Source organism: Octopus bimaculoides, chromosome 12, assembly GCF_046866305.1.
Source record: "Octopus bimaculoides isolate indiv1 chromosome 12, ASM4686630v1, whole genome shotgun sequence".
NCBI classification, from domain to species: domain Eukaryota; kingdom Metazoa; phylum Mollusca; class Cephalopoda; order Octopoda; family Octopodidae; genus Octopus; species Octopus bimaculoides.
Genome location: NC_142939.1, coordinates 56856029 through 56879312, shown reverse-complemented (window position 1 = coordinate 56879312; position 23284 = coordinate 56856029). Strand labels below are relative to the sequence as shown.

At 34.0% G+C, this 23284-nt stretch overlaps 1 protein-coding gene across 2 annotated transcripts in view; it reads right to left on the bottom strand.

Moving 5' to 3' along the window:
- Positions 1 to 23284, bottom strand: part of LOC106870121 (zinc finger RNA-binding protein) — a 69294-nt gene that overhangs the window by 27909 nt on the left and 18101 nt on the right. For both annotated transcript variants that reach the window (XM_089361071.1, XM_089361072.1), the window contains exons 2-3: positions 1958 to 2170; positions 468 to 588 (exon numbers count right to left, since the gene is read on the bottom strand). In XM_089361071.1, the coding sequence (XP_089217197.1) occupies positions 468 to 588; positions 1958 to 2158 (322 nt within the window). In that variant the 5' untranslated portion in view covers positions 2159 to 2170. The remainder of the gene's footprint in view (positions 1 to 467; positions 589 to 1957; positions 2171 to 23284) is intronic.

The following is a 23284-nucleotide window of genomic DNA, read 5'->3' as shown; positions in this document are numbered from 1 at the left end:
TGCAAGGACAGCCATGCTTTTACTTTGTCAAAAACAGATCAAACTTCAGATTATACAGTGAAATCAAAGCAATGAAGGAAGATTTCTAAAAACAAAGATGTGGAGATTGAAGGATTTTCTAGCAGATACTCATACATGAAACCCATGGAAAAGTATTCGTTTGGTATTTTTTCATAAAGCACACAAAATGCAAAGTATATGAATGCTCAAAAACCAAAACAGCATCATAGGTTTAGGATATTTTAAACTATCTTTGGTTAATAAAAGATTCTTGTAAAGTGCTTGAATACAAAAATAACTGAAGTACATATAACCACCTGAACAAATATATATACACACACACACACACTGCATATAAATATATATATATATATATATATATATATATACACACACACACACACACACACATACATACACGCACAAGCTTCAGACAGTAAATTGTTGAGGCATGAAATAATACATACCAGCTTGGTAATGTGTTTCTGCAGCAGTGTAAGAGGCTACAGCAGCAGCAGCAGCTGCTGCTGCTGCTACACCTTGAGTAGGTTGGTAGTAAGCTTTAGTCTGATCGTAAGTCACGGCAGGCTGTAAAAAGATAAATATTCATCATCATCGTTGTTGTTACATATTCAGAAATGTCGACAACAACTTTCACTGACATTTACAAAATACAATTCATTTTCATATTTAATCCTTTAGCATTTAATCCGGCCCAAATATTCTACCTGGCTTTATGTTGAAACCTGCTAGATTGGGTATCTAAAGCCTATTCTACAATGCTATTCTAAAAACAACCGATTCCATTATTGAAATATTAAAGTCATGAGATAATGTAAAATTAATTCAAACCAATGTGAATAATTAAGGATTACATTTCATAGAATAATCTGAATGCTAAAGGGTTAAGACATAAGTTTACCCCTCCATCCTACCATCTTGAAAAGGGCACATTATATAGTCTTAAATATACCTAAAAAAGCAGTTTGCTTATAATAGGAAAGTCTCTGAAAATGACTAAGTCTCAAACATTAACTCTTTAGCATTTAAACCAACCAGACCCAGCCCAAATATTCTACCTGTTTTATGTTCAAACCAACCAGATCCAGCCTCTCACACCTTCTCTAAAACATTGTTCTAAAAGTAAATCACATCATCCAAATCTTGAACCCACAAGATTAATGTATGATTAATTCAAACCAATGTGAATAAATGAAGTACATTCAACAGAGTAATCTGAATGCTAAAGGATTAAAAAAAAAAAATTTTTTTTAAAAACCATTTCTTTTTTTTAAAGTTAGTTGACTCTTGATATTAACTGAACTATTTTTGCTAACAATAATCCAAAAATCACCAACAGTTATAACCAAAATGCCCCAGTCCTACACAATGACTAAATCTTCACATTTGCATAGATGATAAATTTTCTTTCCTTTCACACTCATCACGATGGCCTTAGTCTTATAATAACAAGCTGCTCTTCAGGTATGTGGAACTAGATATTGTGAAATCACTGCCTTTGAGTTTGTTCCAAGTTCTAAGATTGGATATCTGACAATTTTTAATCACTGTTTTTCTCAAACAGGGTTAAGTGAAAAAACACCACATCAATGATAATTTCCCAACTAGGATCTCAATGAATGTGACTAGTTGTTTGGAATTTATTTAGTTCAAGATATTCACACCAGATGCTGCAAGAAAGCAACCACGCCAGAAACTTGTTACAAATCAAAAAATTAAAAAAATTTACAGAAGCAAAACCATTAATAAAAAAAATGAAACGGTTTATTCTCACTTTTTCTTTTAGAATATATTCTGTTAAAGTGAATATAATGAAGATAAATGAATGCAAAAAGAAAAAAAAAATACAGCTCAAATTCAAATTAAGTATCAAATGTAGCTGATAAATGCACACATTCAAAATCAAATAAATTTAAGAGGCTTGTAGTATACATACAGTGACAGCAACTTGAGTCCTTGTTGTATAAGCATACTGTGGAGCTGCATGAGCTGTCTGGTAACTATCATAGGCTGATTGTCCAGCTCTAGGGGCAGCAGTAGCATAAGCTGCCTGGGGTGCTGCAACATATGCAGTTTGCGCTGCTGGATAAGCTGCTGCAGTTTGGGCATTTGGCAAGGGATATATGAACTGTGCCATTTTCACTATGGGCTGAAAAATTGAAGAGGAAAAAAATTAATATTTAATCTAAACATATAGAGAGAGAGAAAAATCCAACAACAAAATTTTACATATACTAATTTATTATGCTGGGAGGTAATAGTAACAGCAGCACTAGATTGCTGCTTCAACATTAATGAAAACAAATTAACCCTATTCATGCAAATAAATGGTGAATGTTTATAAATCTTGGTGGCAGGAATGCAGAACTTGCATAGTCTATCTAAAGAAAAATAACCATCTCAGGCTGATTATCCTACTCTTTAAACAGCAAAAGCATAAGCTGTTGTGGGCTGCGTATTTGACAAGGTGCTGGTAAGAAGTTTCCTTCCCAACCACATGGTTTCAGGCTCAGTCCCACTACATAGCATTTCGGGCAAGTGTCTTCTACTATAGCCCCAGGTTAACTAAAGCCTTGTTATGCAGGTCTTGTGCATGTGTTACTGTCTCCTTGTTTTGACATGGTGTAAAATTTTTAAGCGAGTGTTACCATCATGCAAGGTATGTCCATTTTCAATCTTCCAAGACATTGGTCTCTGGTCGTGGGGAGATATTTTACTTGGAAGCAATATGGTTGATGACAGGAAGGGCATCCAGCCATAGGAAATCTGCCTCAACAAATTTCACCCAACCCATGTGAACATGGAAAGAACAGTAAATGATGATGATGTTCTTATGTTTGAAGAATCATGAACTGATGTCATGTAAGATAGAGCTTTTAATGTCCATTTTCCATTCTTGCATGGGTTGGACAGTTTGACAGGAGCCTGGTGCAATCTGGAAGGTTGCACCAGGTTCTAGTCATCTGTCTTGGCACGGTTTCTACAGTTGGATGCGCTTCGTAATGCCAACCACTTTACAGAATGTACTGGGTGCTCTTTTACATGGCACTGGTATGGGTGTTCTTTTAAGTGGTGCCAGCATGGGTGCCTTATATGTGGCACCAGCACAGGTGCTTTTAGCTTATGAGAAAATACAAACCTTTTTACTGTAAATGCTATATAATTCGGTCATAAACAAGAAGTTGACAAACCCTTGGTCACAAACCTTACAAGACTGGTTGGTGGTTTGAAAGAAAATTGGGTTCAGAGGATTTTTTTAATCAGGTGACCAAATGAATGTTTGGTGTGCTAGTTACAGTCACAATAAAACAAAAATTAAGTAGAAGATATATTGTGATGTAATGTTTACTGATAATTATGAGAAAGGGGCGTCTTACTATCAAAATATAGGCAATTTTGAACTGAAAAATTATGTGGGGAATAAAAATGAGGAATCAGCTATATATGAAAAGATCGTTCAGTGTCAAGATGGTTAAATTTTTTTTTTTTTTTTGAAAACTGTTGTACTTGGTGGTAAATTGAAACCATTACCAAATTAAATGTTACATTCATTATAAGAAGAAAAAAACAAAAAACCTATTCACTACTAAACACATGTTGAAATTTCAAATTCATAAGGATAAAGTTACAAAGAGACTGTTCAGATAATTCAAATACTTTTTATATCTTCTGAAAACCAAATCATGCAAAGTCAGCTACAGGTGGTTTTTAGCAGAAAAATTTCTGTACATTCAAATAACAGCTTCAATGAATAATTATAAAACCATTATGTTACATTAACTATAATTAAAGTATCTAATATCAGTTTGTCTGACAGGTACAATATAAAATTACTCATTTCAAAGTTTCAATTTTTAAATTAAAACTTTCCATATTATGTAAGAATGCTTTGTTATATCTCAAACATTAACTAAATATTGCATTTCGTTAAGCCTTTTAGAGTAGAAATCAGATATATCTACTCAAAATTTCATTACTCTAACTGAGGAAGGTATCTTAATATATCTTTTGTTGAATAACGGCATGTTTGAAATTTTTTTTTTTTTTTTTTTTTTTTTTGTCAAGCTAATGTGGTGTTTATTGCAGCAACATGATTTGCAGAAAAATACTCTTTATTTTTTGGTAGATATTTAACATCACTGGAATAACCATGAAATTTAATTTCAGTTTATTGCCCTATTTACTTCATCTTCAGGTAATGAAAAGCAAAGTCAATCTTGGCAGAATTTGAACTCAGAATGTAATGTATTGGAAGAAATACTGCAAGACATTTTTGTTTGATGCTCTAATGATTCTGCCAGCTCACCACCTTCATCCTACACAATTAAAAATGATAATTACAAGTATACAGCTGGTTTTAATTAGCTACCATTTATTTCTTAGCTTAAAAAGTTACCATTTGATTGACAGCCAAGTTTCATTATCTAGTGTCAAGTTAAAAATAAATCTTTGGCTGTCGATTAATCGGACAAGTACTAACTGATAAATCTCTTTTTGATGTGTTACTGATTGGCTGCACTGACTAATCAATATTGAACCCACCCCCTCACAAAAAAGAAAGAAAGCATACTGTGCAAGTCCTTTTCTCTAATGCTGTTAGGTCTCTTGAGATGTATACTAACAGCTAAAACCTTAACAATAGACACCATCGTACAAATAGACTTCTATTTACCTAACTCATAAGTAGACATGCACACACACACACAAATTCAGTTCTGAAATCAATATAGTCTTTAATACCAGAATGGAGTTGAAGGAAAGCATCAATGAACGATTAGCTAAACATTCGATATTTTATCTTTGTTTCTGAAGATGACGAAGTTTGCAAGGTTGACTTCTCTGAAAAGCCAGCCAGGACACATACAACAAATGAAGTAAAACAGCACTGAAACTTCTTTTCTCCTATTATCCTGAAAAAGGTGCAATGTACCCAACCTACATAAAAGAATAGGGGTTACTGATCAAGGTTAGTGCAGATATAGCAACAGATCTGTAGTGCTGCTCTCAACCAGCAACAAGGTTAAAGATACACTTTAGTTACAGTTAGTTCTACAGAAATGAGAACATGAGGTCCTTGTAACACAACATTTACCTGCAAATTAGTCTTCTATAGCTAAGTGAGATATTAGCTGACTCATCCTATAGTGTGCTGTATCATCACCATCAACAGTTTAATGTGTATGCACCAACATAAGACATGTTAAAGGTGTTGTTTCAAGTATTACTATCTACCATCCTTCAAGACCAATGCTCCAATTAGTAGCCACTAGATAAAAATAATTTTTCAGCCAGAAGCTTTGACAGCATTGTTATCAATGTGAGTATTGATTAATGGTTTATTAATCAAGACGTTGTGGGTTTCAAATGATATTAACGGTTCTCCTTTGAAAATGTAACAGACACCCATAAAATCAATAGACCAGTTAATTAGTTATGAGCTAGGTGCACACTGGTTGGTAGGCTAAAGTGTCCAGCTTACAAGCCCATACATACGTCATGAGTTTCATTCATCATATGTTTTGTCTACAATGATAGTGCATATTTAGAGTTGCCCCAGTGTATCAAGTTCTAATACTATATGGTATAAAAAGGCAACTATATCTTTTCAAGTACAAATTAAAAAAAAAAAAAACTTGAGGCAAATTACAATTAATCTTAAAAAAGAAAAATTAAAAAATTAAAGTAATCTCAAAACAAAATAATCTTAGAAGAAACCCTTTAGCATTTAAACTGGCCCAAATATTCTGTTTTATATTCAAACTGGCCAGATCCAGCTTCTCACACTTACTCTACAATATTATTCTAATAAACAGTCACATCACTGAAACCTCAAGGTAACAGGATACTGCATGATTAATTCAAAACAATGTGAATGAATAAGTGTTAAATTTGACAGAAAAATCTGAATGCTAAAGGGTTAAAGAGTGGATATTCTGATGAAATATAACAAGGCATCTAAGTTTTGATTTGCTTGAAGTTACAGGGATTCATTGGAAATCTGAAGTAATTTCATTTGACTACAAGGTGCATTCTGGATAGGAGACAATTTCAAGGTACAAAACATCTCCAAAGTAGGACCCTCCAACTTCAATATACTCGTCATAGCGCTCTAGCCACTTTGTGAAGGCCCCATGGATGTCTTCCAAAGTGAAGGTGTTCAGGACTATTGACACAGCCTCCATCTTCTCATCAATGTCTTCAAAACAACTGCCTGAGGGAGTAAAGGTCTGGACACTGTTGGGAGGGTGAGGGGCAGTTTAAATGCCCATCTCTGTTGTGTAGATGATTACCAAGATGGAATTGTGGACTTGTGTAGGTGTTCTGGCCTTTTGCGATGAAATCTCTTTCCGAACTCCTCACCAAACCTCCACAAAGTACTCTTTGTCAACTGTCTGGCCAGAGAGAATCCAGTGAATAGAGATGATGCCCTTGCTGTCAAAAGACAAGAGCGTCATAAGCTTCCTAGTGGAATTGCTTAGCCTAGCCACTTGCGCAGTGAAAAACTGATATTTGGTTTATACAAGTTAACCTGCAAACAGTCTGGAGCATTTTTGCCCAATTTAACACAAAATTCCATTGAATAGTGAGCTTCTAAATTGTCTTCACGTCCTTCAATCTAGAATAATAAAAGTTGGCAGGTCAGCTTATTAGATGTATGGTAATGGTATACTAAAATTCTAATAGAACAATTATAACTGCCTCTCCTAAAAAAAAAAAAAAAAAAGTCTTAAAACTTCTGGAATGTACTTCGTGCAATACTGTATTTACTTATAGAAACTAAAGTTGAGTCTAAAATTAACAATAGCTTATATCAAACTACAGGTATTGGTATTTCACAATGTATGAAACAGAACTGAAAGGGATGTATGTGTGTGTATTAAACCCCACCCCACCCCAAAAAAGGGTCAGCACTGGAAATTGTTATATATGTACTATTTACTGCTGAACAAAATAGGAAATTCATTATTGCTACATAAGGGTGTTAAGAATACAACAGCATATCATAGATACACAGAATCAGTATTTGCCTTGCGAAGGTGCCTGTGACAAAGTCAAGAAAACACAATATTAACATATTATATATTAACATATTATATATAGGCATTTGTTGAGTGCTTAAATGAATTCAATCAATTAACATTGAAGAATCTTTATGAAAGTTTACATTCAATGCACGGATTGACTGTGTCCCCGTTTCAGTTGAAAAATGATATCATTGAAGCAAGTGCATTTGCAACCACAGCAAAAAAATGTATTTCTAAAACATGATCCCCATAAGCTCATACAAAATGCTTTGATAAAGGCATACGAGGGTGTGCTGGAAAGTTCACAAGCTGATTATGAAGGAGTGATGCTAGAGCTGTGAAATCTTGCATGCATTAATTTCAACTCTTCTTATTAATAACAGCATTCTCTTTCCAGGTAAATTGGTGTTTGACTGTTCAAAGAAGACTTTGAAAATAACTAGTAGTGACTTCTCTTGAAAAATCAACAATATTTGGCATCATGGTGTTATCAAATACTTACAGTAAAAGGGTTTAACCCCCAAGAAAATTCACGCTGACATTGCTGCTACATTAGGGATGATGCTCTAGCTTTATCAATAGTGCAAAGGAGGGAAAGAGAGAGTCTTGAAAATGACCCTACATTTGGATGTCCTGCAACTGCCACCAACTGAGGAAAACCGATCATGTTCACCACATGGTGATGGCGGACAGGTGACTGACTATAAATCAAATAGCCAATGCTATCAGCATATCCTGTGTGAGAGAGTTGATAATATTCTGCGTAATAAACTTGGCATGGTGAAGACTTCTACTCAGTGACTGCCACATCTGACATCTAATCAAAAGTTCACTAGGCTGATCACATCACAGGAAAATCTAACATTGTTTGAGGTAGATTTAGCTACTGCCCTTGAACATTTCCTAAGCCAGGATTACTTTGAGCCAAAGACAAAGAGACAATCCATGCAATGGAAACACCCTGCTTCATCTGCAGGGGCGATGATCACCTTAGTTTTTAGGGGATGCAAAAGGCACTTATTGATTATCCTCAAAAGGACCACACCATCAACAGAAAGTACTATGCCAACTTGCTGAGGCAGTTACAAAAGGCTATCAAGACCAAATACCCAGGAAAACTGGTGAAAGGGGTTTTATTTTATCAGGACAATGCCCCAGCAAACAAATCTTTGGTTTCAATGGCTGTTGTATGTGACTGTGGCTTTGAACTGGCTGATCATCCTCCCTATTTTCCTGATTTGGCCTCATCTGACTATCATGTTCCCCAACATGAAAAAACACTTGGTTGGGAATTACTATCGCAATGATGATGATGATGTCATATCTGCTGTTAAGTTTTTTCACCATCAGGATAAAAGTATCTTCAATGATATCTAAGCACTGTAACACTAATGGAAGAAGTGTGTGGACTACAAGGGAGACTGTGTTGAAAAATAAACCTCATTTGGTTATATCGTCTAATGAACTTTTCAGCTGACCTTCATAAAAAGTATTAATTAAAAATTTTCAAACATTGCACCAAGATTATTTTAATTTGCTTCAGGTTTTAATTTATGCTTGAAAGGGTGAAGTTATAAACGGTCAGGTAAAAATTAAAAAAAAAAGAAGTAAAAAATCAGCTGACAGGATATCTTTACAGATAAAATTAAAACACAAAGCAAAAAAGAAAAAAAAGTATGTTTAGCACATCACTATGGAAACACATTTGTAAGATTTCTGATAAGATGTGATATTTATTAAACTACCATTTGAAATGGCAAATTCTACTGTTAATTACTCTTAAAAATTCCAAACACAAAACAAATTCCAGAACATGTTATTATTTAAACAAATTATAAATACTGCATCAATGAGATAATAAACATTGGGTGAGAAGAACAAGATAAAATGGCTTCTTCATGGTTTTTGTTGTCTCCGAAGCCAGATAGTGATAGAAACCTTAGAAATGGTGAGAGATTCAGAATCACAGACAGGCTAACAAAGATGAAATACATGTATATTCTGTATAGCAGACTCATCTAATTTATGCTATTTTAATACTGAGAAATATTTTAACAGTCAAAAACAATCGTTTACCATACAGAAAATAAAAGCACAATTAGTAACAATTGGGCTAGAGTTAGAAATGTTGACAATATCAGTATCCAAGCACAGCTTCTATGTGGTTACTAAACCTGGCAGAAATGGCAGTATACTCTCCCCAAAGTCACACTCTACCTTCTAAAAGCAATGACATTAGATTATGAAGTCCTTGATACTCTAAGTATGAAATTAAGATGTGGTTGCTATAGCTTGAATGCCGTTGATAAGTTTGCTCCACGAAAAGCAAAGTGTGGCTAAACAACAATAGAAATAATATGATTTGGACAACACCCATTGCTGTAAAATCGTATTATTACTTTGACAAAACATCTTGTAATGGTGACACTCAGTAAACAACCTACACATACGGCACACAGTTATGACATAAAAAAATTCCACTAAAAAAACCCCCCAAAAAACCCAACAAACCATCACCAATAAAAATTTATAATGCACTGACAGCAAATGAAAGGTTACACACACAAAACAGCAGCTTTAAGTCCCAGTTAAAGAATAAACAAAATTACAATAGAGATTTAGGATACCTTAGGAAGTGCAGATGAAACACATGAGAAAAGTTTAAGATATATACACTTGAAGCATTCCAAAAAAAAAACATTAGTAACAACTGAAACAGACAAAGCAATAAAACCCAGGAGTTAATTTCAAAATAGCACACTTAGAGCTAAACAAAGACAAAACAATCTCAAGAAAAGAGACATAAACAGAAAAAAATTGGCAAGCATTCCCATTAACTCTAAAACAAAACAAACAGCAATTTCCTATAAAGCAATTAGTTATATCAATAACTCCAAGGCTGCACACCACATAGCCATAGAATAACACTAAAATAAACATCAAAAGCAAGTATTCTTATCAAACTATCTTCTGAAATTAGGCATCAAAACCTGCAGGAATAACACAAAAATGCCACATATATACCTTCCACAGAGATCATGTTTCATCCCAATACACTAGGGATATATAATCAACAATACATTGAGCATGCACACACACACACATATATATATATATATATATATATATATATATATATATATATATATATATACAAATATAAAAAAAACCTACTTAGGCATCACTCTCAAAACTAACAAATTCCTAAATTATAGAAATGTAAGAGAAATGACTACAATTATACAAAACAGAAACTCACTGAATCAATTTATTAGACCTACTAACCAATCTGCAATGCTTATTCTCAAAGATTACTTCTCTTTAATCTCATTGGCCTCTGGAATATCAAACAGGATTTTTAACTTGATACTTGATAATAGGATGCAATATATTAAATATTTAACTGCCACAGACATCTGAAAGTTGATTCACTTAAAATCTAATCAATCACAGTCCATGATGTACATTCAACAACTTTAAAGAGTAGTGGTTCCCTAAAAATGAAAAACAAAAAAGCCACAAGATTCTGTCTTAATTTATTCTTACACAACTGCTCCCCCCTCCCAACCCATATATGCGTATGTAATATCTCCATCGCAACAGCTATTTAGTAGAGCAAATATACTGTGTGTGATATGTTAAAGTACAATTGTTGAGAAAGCAACCTTCCATTGTTCAGTAAATATACCAGCACATACGCCTCTGTTACTTTACAGCATTTAAGCTTAGAACCTTTGTAAATAAAAAAAATAACACAAACACATGAAAAAGGAAATACCAAACAATCTTTAAATGTGCGAGGAGAAAAGAAAAATAAAAGAGTATAATGCATTAATTTGTCAGTGTTCCATTTGGCTTTCATACGGAGTTTGAAAACTGATTTGTGTGAATATATTAAGGAATGAGAATTCTAAATAGAATATTTAAAATGAACTACTTGTCTAAAACTGTTCATTTAATCAACCACTGTAAAATCTTTGCTGTTAATACAAATCTTGGAATACACTCGACTCAAAAGTTAAGATGGGTTGTAGCTTGTAAGAGATAAAAATGTCTTTATTATTACGCAATTTCAAATCGTTTGACTTCACCAGACAGAAGTCATATTTCTTATTCTTAATGTTCATCTCCTTACATTATGCTACTTTTATGGAATCGAGAAAGAAAAAAAAAAGTGAAAGCAATAAGACTCGACAAGTAACAATACAAAAGTAGTTTAGTGGTTTACAGAACTCGCATCCAATCACTGCACAAGATTAGAATAAGCAGGAGAAATAAAGCATGAAAGAATGGTGATTAACCCACGCACACACAATCAGGATAATTTCTTCTTATATTCTTGCTACTAACAATGGGGTGGGGGTGGGGGAAAGAGAGAGAGAGATAGACAGACAGACACTTCATGCTGTAAAATTCTTAAATTTAAAATTTCCTGAGTATTAATACTAAATGTATTTTTTAATATTCTAAATATTTCAATTCCTCTATTGTGAAACTGTCTTCAGTTCAGGTGCAGCACACACACACATTATTCCATCATTCCGCCTCAGACCTTTTTTTTTTTTTTTTTTACAGTAAAATAGAATCACATGAAATATTAATTCTGCCTATTCCATTTTTATGAGTAGATACAGGTTTCACAGGAATGTATTTCTCAGTTGACAAGTGATTTATTGGTACAAAAAGTTTTATGTCCATTGTTTGTAATCCTGTAATGATTGCTTTAACTGATAGAAAGAGCTAGACTCAATAGTTTAGATAGAGCAAATATTGAATTTCAATACAACAGATGTTATGATATTGTTTGTTTGAAGGAATGGCAGTTGGTTCTTACAATCCTTATTATGGTTATCTGAGTCCCTGCAAAGGTGCAGGCATGGCTCTGTGGTAAAGAAGTTAACTTCCCAATCAAAGTTTCAAGTCCAGTTCCACTGCATGGCAATTTGGATAAGTATCTTCCATTATAATGGAAGATCCTGGGCCAACCAAAGTTTTGTGAATGGATTTGGTAGATGGAAAATGAAAGAAGCTCATCATGTATGTGTGCATGTGTGAGACTACCATGTAAGTGATGTCCTTTGCTTCCAATCCTCTGAGACATGTCTGTTCATGAGAAAATATTAGGCGAGATTTGTTGACAGGAAGAGCACCTGGCTATAGAAAATCTGCCTCAACAAAATCCCATTTGACCCATGCAAGCACGCAAAAGTGAATATTAAATGATGTGAATCTGTTGAGGATGAATATTGTCCTAACATTGATGTCTCAGATGCCTTTCACATATTTAAATCAAATTGAAGGCTGTACAGCTTGTTGAACCTGTAGACTCCAAATTTTGTTTTTGTTTTGTAAATAAAATGCTTTCAATAAGACAATTTCATCATAAGATATGCACAAGAGGATATTCCTGCATGAAATATTGACCCTTTTATTACCAATCCACTCCTAAATCAACAACCTACTTAATACTGCCTGTAGTTACCTATTCATATTTGTGCTCTACTTGTTTTGTCCATTTGTCTACATCATTATCTTTACTAAAACATCTTTTTTCTCTTGAAACAAATAGTAGCTTTCTTTTTAGTTGTAGACTCCAAATCCAAAGAATTTTCAAAAGAAAAATCAATGGTAGCAAAAGGGAAAGGTAATAAGTGTAATCAAGTGTTGATTGTATTAAGGTCAGATATTTCAATTTTCACATTAATACTGTAAGCGAGAATTTCTTCCTAAAGACAAAATAGGATTAAAAAATTTATAAAAATATTTCTCTTTGAAAAGTTTCAGCAGAAACCAGACCCAATCAACCTTCTCAAAGACTTGAAATCCATCAATTCTTTTATTTTTTTTTCTTTCCTCACTGAATTGCTACCAACTATAATTGCAGAAACAAAAATTACTCCACAGAACATGAACAAAAGATAAGGAAGACAAACTTAGAGTCTTGTACATCCTGAATAAAATTCAGGCACTTTTTGCAGTAAATATTAAGAAGCTACTCAAGATTACCGATTACTTAAGCAGAACTAAAGCCCTTTGATGACACTAGGTTTCCAACAGCATGACCAGAATGAAGTTTTTGAAGCTGCCAGTATTTGTATGTACGAGGCAGCAGCAGTACACTAGTACATAAAGAATATTAGGACCCTTTATTTAAAATAAAACGTCACATAGAAACTGTATAAAGGACATTTAATTCTTATTAACTAAGATGGATAGAAAAGTATTAAAGTTGGATACATTTTCCAGCCATATGTCAGGAAAGCCCACAAGGTAATATGGAATTACTGAGGCTTCAAGGCAAACACTGGGTACTACTGTGGTTTTAGCTTTTGTGAAGAGGTGATGGTGTAAGTCAGCATGGCCTTGGGTAGGATACTGTCTGAATTTATCACTCCTATAATACAAAAGTGATATTAACTGAATATAAAAACATTCAACAAATTGAAATAATCTAATGGTTTAAAGAAAATTCTTTAGCAAATGCATTGCACAGACAAGAGTCATATTTTCTCTTCATTTGTAAACAAGACGATAGAAAATAGCAGTTTGTAAATGGATGAATCAGTATGCAAGACTGTGCCAAGAATGTAATTCAACAGAAGAAAACTCTAGTAGTCAACCGAAATAACTTTCTAGGGAAGAAATGTTACTTAATTTGAGTATATATGAAATATAAAATTTTATTTTCACATCTACCACATTTTCAATTTTAATTTTACTAACAAGGTCCAGTGACAAATCCATTTATATAAGAGAATCTGTGAGTATTGTGCCAATTTATTTCATTTTTCATTTTCTTAAAGTACCTTGATAAATTCCAGTATTTTGTGCTGACTTTTATAATGCACCTGCTATAATTTTCACTCAAGTTCACTTGAAAATAATGTGCATAATTCTATACTACAATTCATTTATATATCCCAGTTGAATATCAGCTGATAACTAATTTTGTATGGTTATTTAAACAAGATCCAAATAATTTTTACGTTTCACTAAATTCCCCTGTACTTCTTTGTAACTTGAACAGCTTTGAAACAAAAATTCTGCAATAAGGACTACTGTGAGAACCTTTTGGTGTTTTAAATATATAAAAAAAAAATCATAATTGTTTTACAAAACCAAGTTCTTTATTTTAGCACATATGAAAGGTATTTTAATTATAAATTCATTAATGAAGGGCTTAAAACGGCACTGTAGATTTTGGTATATATACTGGCTTAAAAAAAAAAAAAAAAAGGTCAACACCAAAAATTGCCAGCATCAGTTAACGCTATAAATACATCTTTCACTGTATCTTGTTATTGTAAAATCTCCCAGAGACATTAAAAAAACCAGAACCTTTGTCATAAAACTTTTTAAGTTAAATTTCTTGCAGCTGTTTCATGTAAACAACATCACTGCAAGTGACCCTGCTAAGCATGGCTTAGTTTAGTAGGGCAAGTTTACACATCTAGCAAGAATTATTAATGATGCTATTTTTTAGACTACAGAAATGTAAGGTGAGTTATCACACACATAAATGGATATCACATGCTTTTATACCAAAGATAATTAAAATGTCAATGAAATTGAATGGCTAAGTTCATATATTTTGGCAGCCCTAGACAATACAAGTGATAGCCAATCTATAATGAGAAGCTATAACCACCTTCTAAATGATACTAGATAAGGTGGAAACCTAATTTCTTAACCTTTTGATTCCAAGCTGGCTGAGACCACTCTTGATTCTATGATATAAACTTCCTGTTTTCAAAGTGAACTAAATTAAAACCTTCTGTGTTAATTTATGTTACATGCTCCAGCTTAATAATGACAAGTTCATTTAGAAAATTATTCATTATTTTCAGAATTATCCGAAACAAAAGCAGTGTAATTCAACAGAAATATGGTAAAAAAAAAGGAGTGTTCAACATAAAACATTCTGACCATTTTAAGTTAAGAATTTCCATAGTTCCTTTTATAGATTTTCTTTGTCTCTCCAATGCTTGGTCAATTGTCAAGCTCTCCAGAATTCTGCAACCAGGCTTTGCCTCAGTGCTTGTCTCTGTCTCTTTCCTGTTTCCTCCAGCCATGCTTGCTCTCCTTTGGTAGGCAACATCTTTTCCAACAAGGGGATGGATGAAGTTCTGCTACAGTGGAGAGAGCTGGATTTGTCAGTTCCAGATACAGATGAGGATAGGCAGAAGTAGAGAGCAGGAGACAATCTGCATTCAAGTGACACCTTCAACTCTCTCATTGACCAATCTGATTAATTTTCAAAATGTCACCCACTTACTGCAAAATACTTGGGGGATTGGGTTGATGCCCTGCCTGTGGACAACACTGGCAGTTTGTTCAATCTGGATGAACTCTGCATAGCCACTGCACTCAGTGGGAGCCGACACCTGGGGGGGTGGGGGTCTGAGCTGCTGCCGCAGTAGGCCCCTTGACTCTATGGGCCTTCATTGTTTGTCTTGCCACCTAAATGCTAAGTGTTTTGCCTGTCACACCAACCTAAACCTGATCATTAAGCAGGCCCTGGTTGGAGTAAGTATCCTCTCTGTTCTGGAGCCAGCAGAATTATCCAGAAGTAACGAGAAGAAACCGGATGGCCTTACCCTTTGTCCCTGGGTAAGAGGTAGGTGGCTTCATATGGAACATCATAGTAATTCCTTTGATCCCTTCCACATCCTAGATGTTGCAGTAAATGGGTGGGTCACTGCTTCTGTAGTCAAATGGGACAAAATCCTAAAGTATCGGGGTTTGCTAGTGAACCATCTCTTGTAGTTCATGGCATTTGAGACACTTGGGCTACTGATTAAAGTACTTATCATTAGTGGATTGTCTTACCAAGGTGACAGGTGATGTTCTTGAGGGTGCTTGGTTGTTCCAATGCTTTGGCCTTGCCATCGCCTGCGATAATGCTGCAAGTGTGTTGGCTTGCTTCAATAAGTTCCGTTGACTGGTTGATGCACTTAGTGTTGAAGTGATGTTTTTTTTTTCTTTCTTCACTCATGATTACATTTTCTTTTGTTTTGGATTTATATTTTAATGTGGAATATTTATGTAATTACGTTTGCTGTAACAAAACAGCTGTTTCACAAATAAAATTTACATAGGTGAAAAACAATTTCACAAATCTGCATTAAGCAAGCAGATAAAAACGTATAGATACAGAAGATATTTATATACCTGAATATACTATTAATTTTATATTCTAATAAATTATGCAAAGACGGAACAGCTTGCACAATCAATAAAATGGTCTGCAATAGGAATAACTGCAAATCATTTTGCAAGTCACCAAATGAATACTTTTTGATAATTCATATAATTAAACAAAAGATTTATACAGAAGCAATTTGCTATTGAATAAGTAAATCTGACCAATTAGACAAAATTAATGTTCAATTAATTCACAAGTGTTATTCATACAGAATATTCTGAGATTTTAGATAATTTATAAACTACAGAATTAAAAATAGGATATTTCAAGAAGCTCTATTTTTTTTCAACTACCTTAACTTAGCATCTGGCTTGTTTAAAATGCTCAGTGATGTTAGGGTTTGCATTCAAAATTGAAATGCTCTCAAAATCAATGTACCCCTATTTGACAAAAACACTTTTTATTCCCCTCCCCAACCATCCATTCTTACAAACCTACCTGTTCACTCTCTTTATCAACCCTTTATACCACTTTACTTATATACCCCTCCCTGTAACTTGAATATGTACTCCCAACACCATCTCTCCTTTTCTCTACTCTACTTTAAGACACCTGTTTCTATCCCTCTATCATACTCTAACCTCTCATCACTTGGCACAAAGCCATCTCACTCAATACCACTCTCCACCTCAGTTGAGGGGTCTTGTCTTGCTAGTGACCTCACTGGTGCTGGTACCACATAAAAAGTACTAGTATACTCTGTAAAGCATTAGGAAGGGCATCCAATTGTAGAAGCCACTCCAAGACAGACAGTAAGGTTTGGTGCAACCCTTCGGCTTACCAGCTCCTGGCAAGCCATCCAACTCATGCCAGCATGGAAAACAGACATATGACGATGATGATATTTTACAAAAAGTACACATGTTTAAAGGATTAAGTAAACTGCACCATTTTTGCTAATATTAAAGATTTACTGTTGAAGAATCAAATGAAAATTTATTTAATAGGTATAAGGAAGAATATATAGAGAATACCATTTTATCCAATACCCTACTACAATGACCAAAATGCACAACTGATTTTCACTGCCGTTATTAATGACAACAATTGTTGAAACAGTAACTCTTAAATTCTTGTGGTGCTTTTCTCAATGTAAACCTCCCAATCCTATGAGAATTCTTATGAAAATGCAGTTGGCTCAGTGTAAAAATTTTTAAAATTTAACTATTAGATGGATGTGAATGAAACTTGGTAATTGGATGTAACAGTTATTGTTGTACATTGTGAATGTAGTTTTTACATGTATATAGAAAATATCAATTCCTGGGCACTGACTGCCTGTCTCAGAAGAATGTGTGCTCCAGTAGTCTCTGTATAACTTGGAAGCTACACAACTCTCATTTGAGACTGCATTCCAAGATATGCCTTCATCTCCTCCACAAATTTCATGAAGTTGACATTGCTCTGTTGTCAGGCATTCCTTATGGTCATACAGTTCATCCTGACAAAAAAAATGCTCAATGGACTTTGCTTCCAAGTTCAGAGATTTTAATGAAACATTGGGGCAATGATCAACTATTTGATTCATACCCCTGCTCAAAATCAATAAAACTCATTAACACATCACCTTTATGTATAAACGACAGTAAAATAGCACTGATTATTTTCTCCAAGTCCAACCTCTCTCTCTCTCTATTAAATGATTAATAAATAATATTAGCAATAACTCATCAACATGATGTTCAATAAGCCGTAAGAATTGTACATGATGTTAACAGGAAATTTTTTGATAAGGAGACAAAACTTTGTTTCTTGGAGAAAAGTGTGCTCAACACTTGTTTTGCAGTCTCAAATAATGATGCATCTTGAATTATGGTTACATTAGAAAGCAGCGAGCTAGCAGAATCGTTAGCACGTTGGGCGAAATGCTTAGCAGTATTTCGTCTGACTTCACGTTCTGAGTTCAAATGCCGCTGAGATCGACTGTCTTTCATCCTTTCGGGGTTGGAAAATTAAGTACCAGTTATGCACTGGGGTTGATGTAATCAACTGGTTCCCCCTCCTCCCAAATTTCAGGCCTTGTACCAATAGTAGAAAGGATTATGGTTACATGAGATTCAGGACTTAACCCTATTGATACCAACTTGCCCAAGACTGCTGCTGCTTCTATGATGCAAACTTTCAAAATAAAGTGATCTAAATTAAAACTTCCCATTAAAGTTCCTTATCAATTTTTGTTCCAATTACCAGTTTAGTAATGACCAACATATTTTACCAAATTCTTTATTATTACTAAAATTAATTAAAACAAATGCAATGAAGCTCAATGGAAATATAGTAACAAAAGGGGTCAAGGAAGTATGATGAGATTTTTTAATGGTTTAGTCAGAAGAGCAGGACTGGTTGGAGAAAGTTATCTTCAGACTGGAGGCTTGTCACAAATGCTTTCAACAAGGTGTACTCCATTAAAGGCATTCAAGGTAGGTGGTTAAACTGCCCCCACCAAAAACAAAAATATCTTATGGGCTTCTATACAGTTTGCCTTCAAATTAAATCTGAAAAGTTTTGGTAAATCCTAAGCTTTGGAAGAAGACACTTCTACCATTGTTACACAACGCAATTGAGCTCAAAACTATTTAACCACAAAACCACCTTCATAACCAGTGCCAAAACTTAACTGGAAAAAAAAAAAGTTTAGATCTAGAAAATTTTACAACAAAATGTTAACATGAACTTTGAACATTTGCTCTCTTCACAATAATGTGCTGAGATGATGAAGAGTTGGCATATAACCGAAGTGGTATTGATGACACGTTCAATCTACCTACCTACTCACAAGATTGGATAGCAAAACGTTTAAACATTGTCTGTTCATGTTGACATAGATTGTAAAAAATTTTAATAGAGTAGCAACAACTCTAAGTATTCTCTGACGAAACCAAAACTATATTGATACAATGTTGCCTAACTGTTAAAAAAAAAAAGAAAGAAAAAAAAGTACATCATGTGTTGGTTGCTTCACAAGTTTAATTTGTTTTCACTATTCTAACACCTTCGTAAATTAGAGTTTGTCTGAAACACTAAGAATTTTATTAAGATCAACTTTCATTTTTTTTGCAAGCATTATTAATTTTTATTTTTATTTTTTTTTGAATCATTAACTGTTATCATGAAAAAAATGTAATGTTACGAAACCAAGTTATCAATTAGAAAATGATATCTGTAGCCTGAAGTGTTGAGGATTATTTCGAAACTGCTTATATAAGGTTTCTTCAGTAAAAGATTGCCGATATGATTTGTATACTTTCAGTTAAGCAGACAAATTAGAAAACATTTTTGAAAGCAGAACATACAAGTGTACATAGGCAACAACAACAAATATTTAATTACAAATGTGAGTTTTCGAACTTACCCTATCTAATATAGAAATATATCACTGTCTCAAACAGAAATAACTACCGACGCATGTTTAGGAGTAAGAGCCAGGTTTGGCTCAACAGATTGAGCCACAAATTTATGGCTCAGTAAACAGTGAATGGTTTAATATCAAAACCTACCATATTACTGTAAGTACAAAGTCTGAGAATTTGGGGGAGAGGCCCAGTTGATTATATCAACCACAGTGCTTGGGGGAGAGGCCCAGTTGATTATATCAACCACAGTGCTTGGGGGAGAGGCCCAGTTGATTATATCAACCACAGTGCTTGGGGGAGAGGCCCAGTTGATTATATCAACCTCAGTGCTTGCAGGAGAGGCCCAGTTGACTATATCAACCTCAGTTCTTAACTAGTACTTACTTTATAAAACCTGAAAGGATGAAAGGCAAAAATCAACCTTGGCAGAATTTTAACTCAAAACAAAGAGCCAAAAGAAATGCCACTAAGCATTTTGCCTGGTGTTCTAACACTTCAGCTAGTTCACTTGCCTTAATGTGAAAAGGAATATTAAAAATGAAAATAAAAAATTAATGAAAATAGTAATTATTGTCTGAAGAGCTTCAAGCTAATATGGGTTAAACAAAGTGACATCTGTTAATGTTTAGTTCTAGGTCATTACTGGTCAAATAGGCATATGATGAAAGGCATTTCAGACATGTTCACTTTTTTGTTTTTTCCAGATATTGTTAGTTTATCTAAGATTATATTATCTAATGTGCCCTTTACTTGTAAAATGGTAGGGTGCAATTTGAAAGAGTTTTAATAGCAAGTTGGAGTGACTATGCAGAGATGATTTGGTCAACAGTACTTCTCTTGTGGATTCTTCTAGCATAAACAGCAAATGAAGGTTTGACAATTTGGTGCTGAACAAGCTCTACAGTTGATTTGTTTATAGTGATGAAATGCTTGTGCTGTACATTAGCACCATCAAATCAACATTGCCTGTACAGGTGCACAGTGTGTCACACATCAGATCTTGAAGTGATTGTAGGACATTGTGAAATGAAGTGTTTTGCTCAAGAACACAACACATAACCCAGTCTGGGAATCGAAACCACAACCTTGTGATTGTGAGTGCAACATCCTAACCAATAGGCCATGTGCCCTCACAACAACACCCAGCACCATCAATTTGAATCTTTATCAATATGTCCACAAAACTTAAGTCTTCAAGGATTTGATATTGCTATTGCTTTCTCATGCACTATTAGCCTTTACAATGTCACTTTCTCCATGACAGGGTTTCTTAGTCTGATGCAGCATCACACTTCAAATATAGAAGCAGAGCCAATACTCACAAGTCTAATATTAGTTTTCAGTATTTAACACATGACATTACTTGAAAACTAGCCAATGCTTCAACATAAGACATGGACTATTTTCTACTCTGGAACACTGTTAATGTCTTCTGATGTGAAACAATTGAATTAAGAACCAAGATAATATTCAATGGGAAATAGCACTTGGCTCCTTTCATTCATTAAATTCTTTAAGAAATAAGATACAGTCACATTTGTTTCACAATGTGAGCGCTTTCTTTTGATATTTTTTCACCTGTTTGAAGACAGGAAAATAGAACAGTTAGTTGGCCAGGTACCAGAGAATTCTGGTTTTTTGCATTAAGATGTCTGTACGTTAACAGATCTTGACTAAGATGCAAGAAACATTACATAAAACTGACAAAAACTTTGAGAAAATTGATTAAGTAATAGGCAATACACACAGTTTTTTTTTCACTCTATAATCATTAACTAAATGCAAGATAGGCAGTTATTTATTATGATATATTTACAACACCAAGTGAACCAGACTGTACTATGGATATACTTGGAAAAGAAAAAGATCCCCAAACAAATTTGGCAAGGAATCAGAAAACTCATCAAATGCTATGTTGTACAACTTGTTGAAGGTAAATTTTTGTATCTAGTATGAGAGCATATTGATAAAACTGAAACATGGAAAGTTAAAATCTCAGTCAAATCCAGTGAGCTTTTAAAAAGCATTTACAGCTTTGGCGCTTTCAAATTTGTTGAATAGAAAAACAAAAAGTTCACTGAGAAGAAAGAATATTTAAGTGAACCTATGAAAGTTTAGAGATTTAGTATTCCAGTTAGAGATTTAGTATTCTATATTGTAGCCTTTGAGAACACAGTTTAAAAATGCATTAGATTCAAACCGTTACATTGAGAGTTAATTTGCCAGCTTGAAATTGTAGGGAAAAACTAGAATCTGATAAAAATACTGGTAACTGGTTTTGGTAAAAGACAGACCAGTGCTAGTTTTGGCAAAAAGTAGTTACAGTTTATAACAGATAAAGCTGAAGCCATGTAAAGTTTTTTTTTTGGGGGGGGGGGGGTAAATAAATTATTTATTTCAGATATTATCACTAGCAGGATCTGTGAATATTTCATGGAATTAATGGTAAACTTATTGGGTTATTTCTGAAAACTTTATTTTAAAAAACCCTGAAAGCATTGCCCATGTTGTGTCTGTGTGGAAAGATAGTCGCTCATCTGCTATTCACTGAAAAGTGAAGGATATTGGAATACGATGCTTACTTAATGTACTTAATGGAAGGAAAAAAAATTTAGTTTAAAAAAATTACACAATTCACTCACCACCACCTCTTCTTCCCCCTTCAACTAATCATGTGGAAGTGCTATGGATGGACTAAGTAATGGAGTGACAAGTAGAATTATTAGAAGATGCTTTCATACAAAAAAGAAACAAAAAAGTTTTTTTACCTTGAACTACCCCTTTAAACATAACTGACAATTCTTCATAGATGTTCAGGTTAATTACAAAAACCACAACTTTAATGTTATTTGTATGCTACTGGAAAAACCAAGTGGAACTATTTTGGGGTTAGGTTTGGAGTAAAGCTTGTAGTGCATCACAAAATTTTATTTCAAGTTAATGTGTTGCACTTCAATATTTTCATTAAATATTTTTCATCTTTGACTCTTTAGCATTTAAACCTGTCATATTCAGCATAAATATTCTATGCCCTCTCATACATACAACATCTCATACCTACCTAACAATCATATCATCATTAAAATCTTGAAGTTATGAGATCATTCAAAATTAGTTCAAAACACTATGAATAAATAAGCATTACATTTGACAGAGTAATCTGAATGCTAAATGGTTAAAGGTTTCATAATGGTTTTATTATTAATATTAATTTCTCGCGCCCACACACAAAAAAAACAGTGCCTTTTAGAAAGTCACAATGGTGTGCACAAGAGCATGCTAAGAATGGCTGGATCTGATTGGCTAAAACTAGCCACTTATGTAGTTGCACTACCATCTCTAGAAAGGTAAAGTCAACTACACTGACCTTAAACCTTGGTGAAATGTCAAAATAGAGTGAAGCTTTTAGTCCTGCAATTCAAACAGCCAGCCATGTTTATCACACTCATCTTTCACTGTAAACAGTACCCAAGACCAATTTTTCTAATATAGTCACTAGATCAAATTCCACATTACGGTTACTATTTCATCAATTCAGAAGAGATTAACAACAAAGCTAGTCCACTTAATTCACTAGTCTTATGCAGATAAGCTACCAGCAAGCTAATAACTGCCATGCAAATGTGACACTTCATTCACATAATACTGTTTTGACAAGTGCATAAACATCACAAAATCCA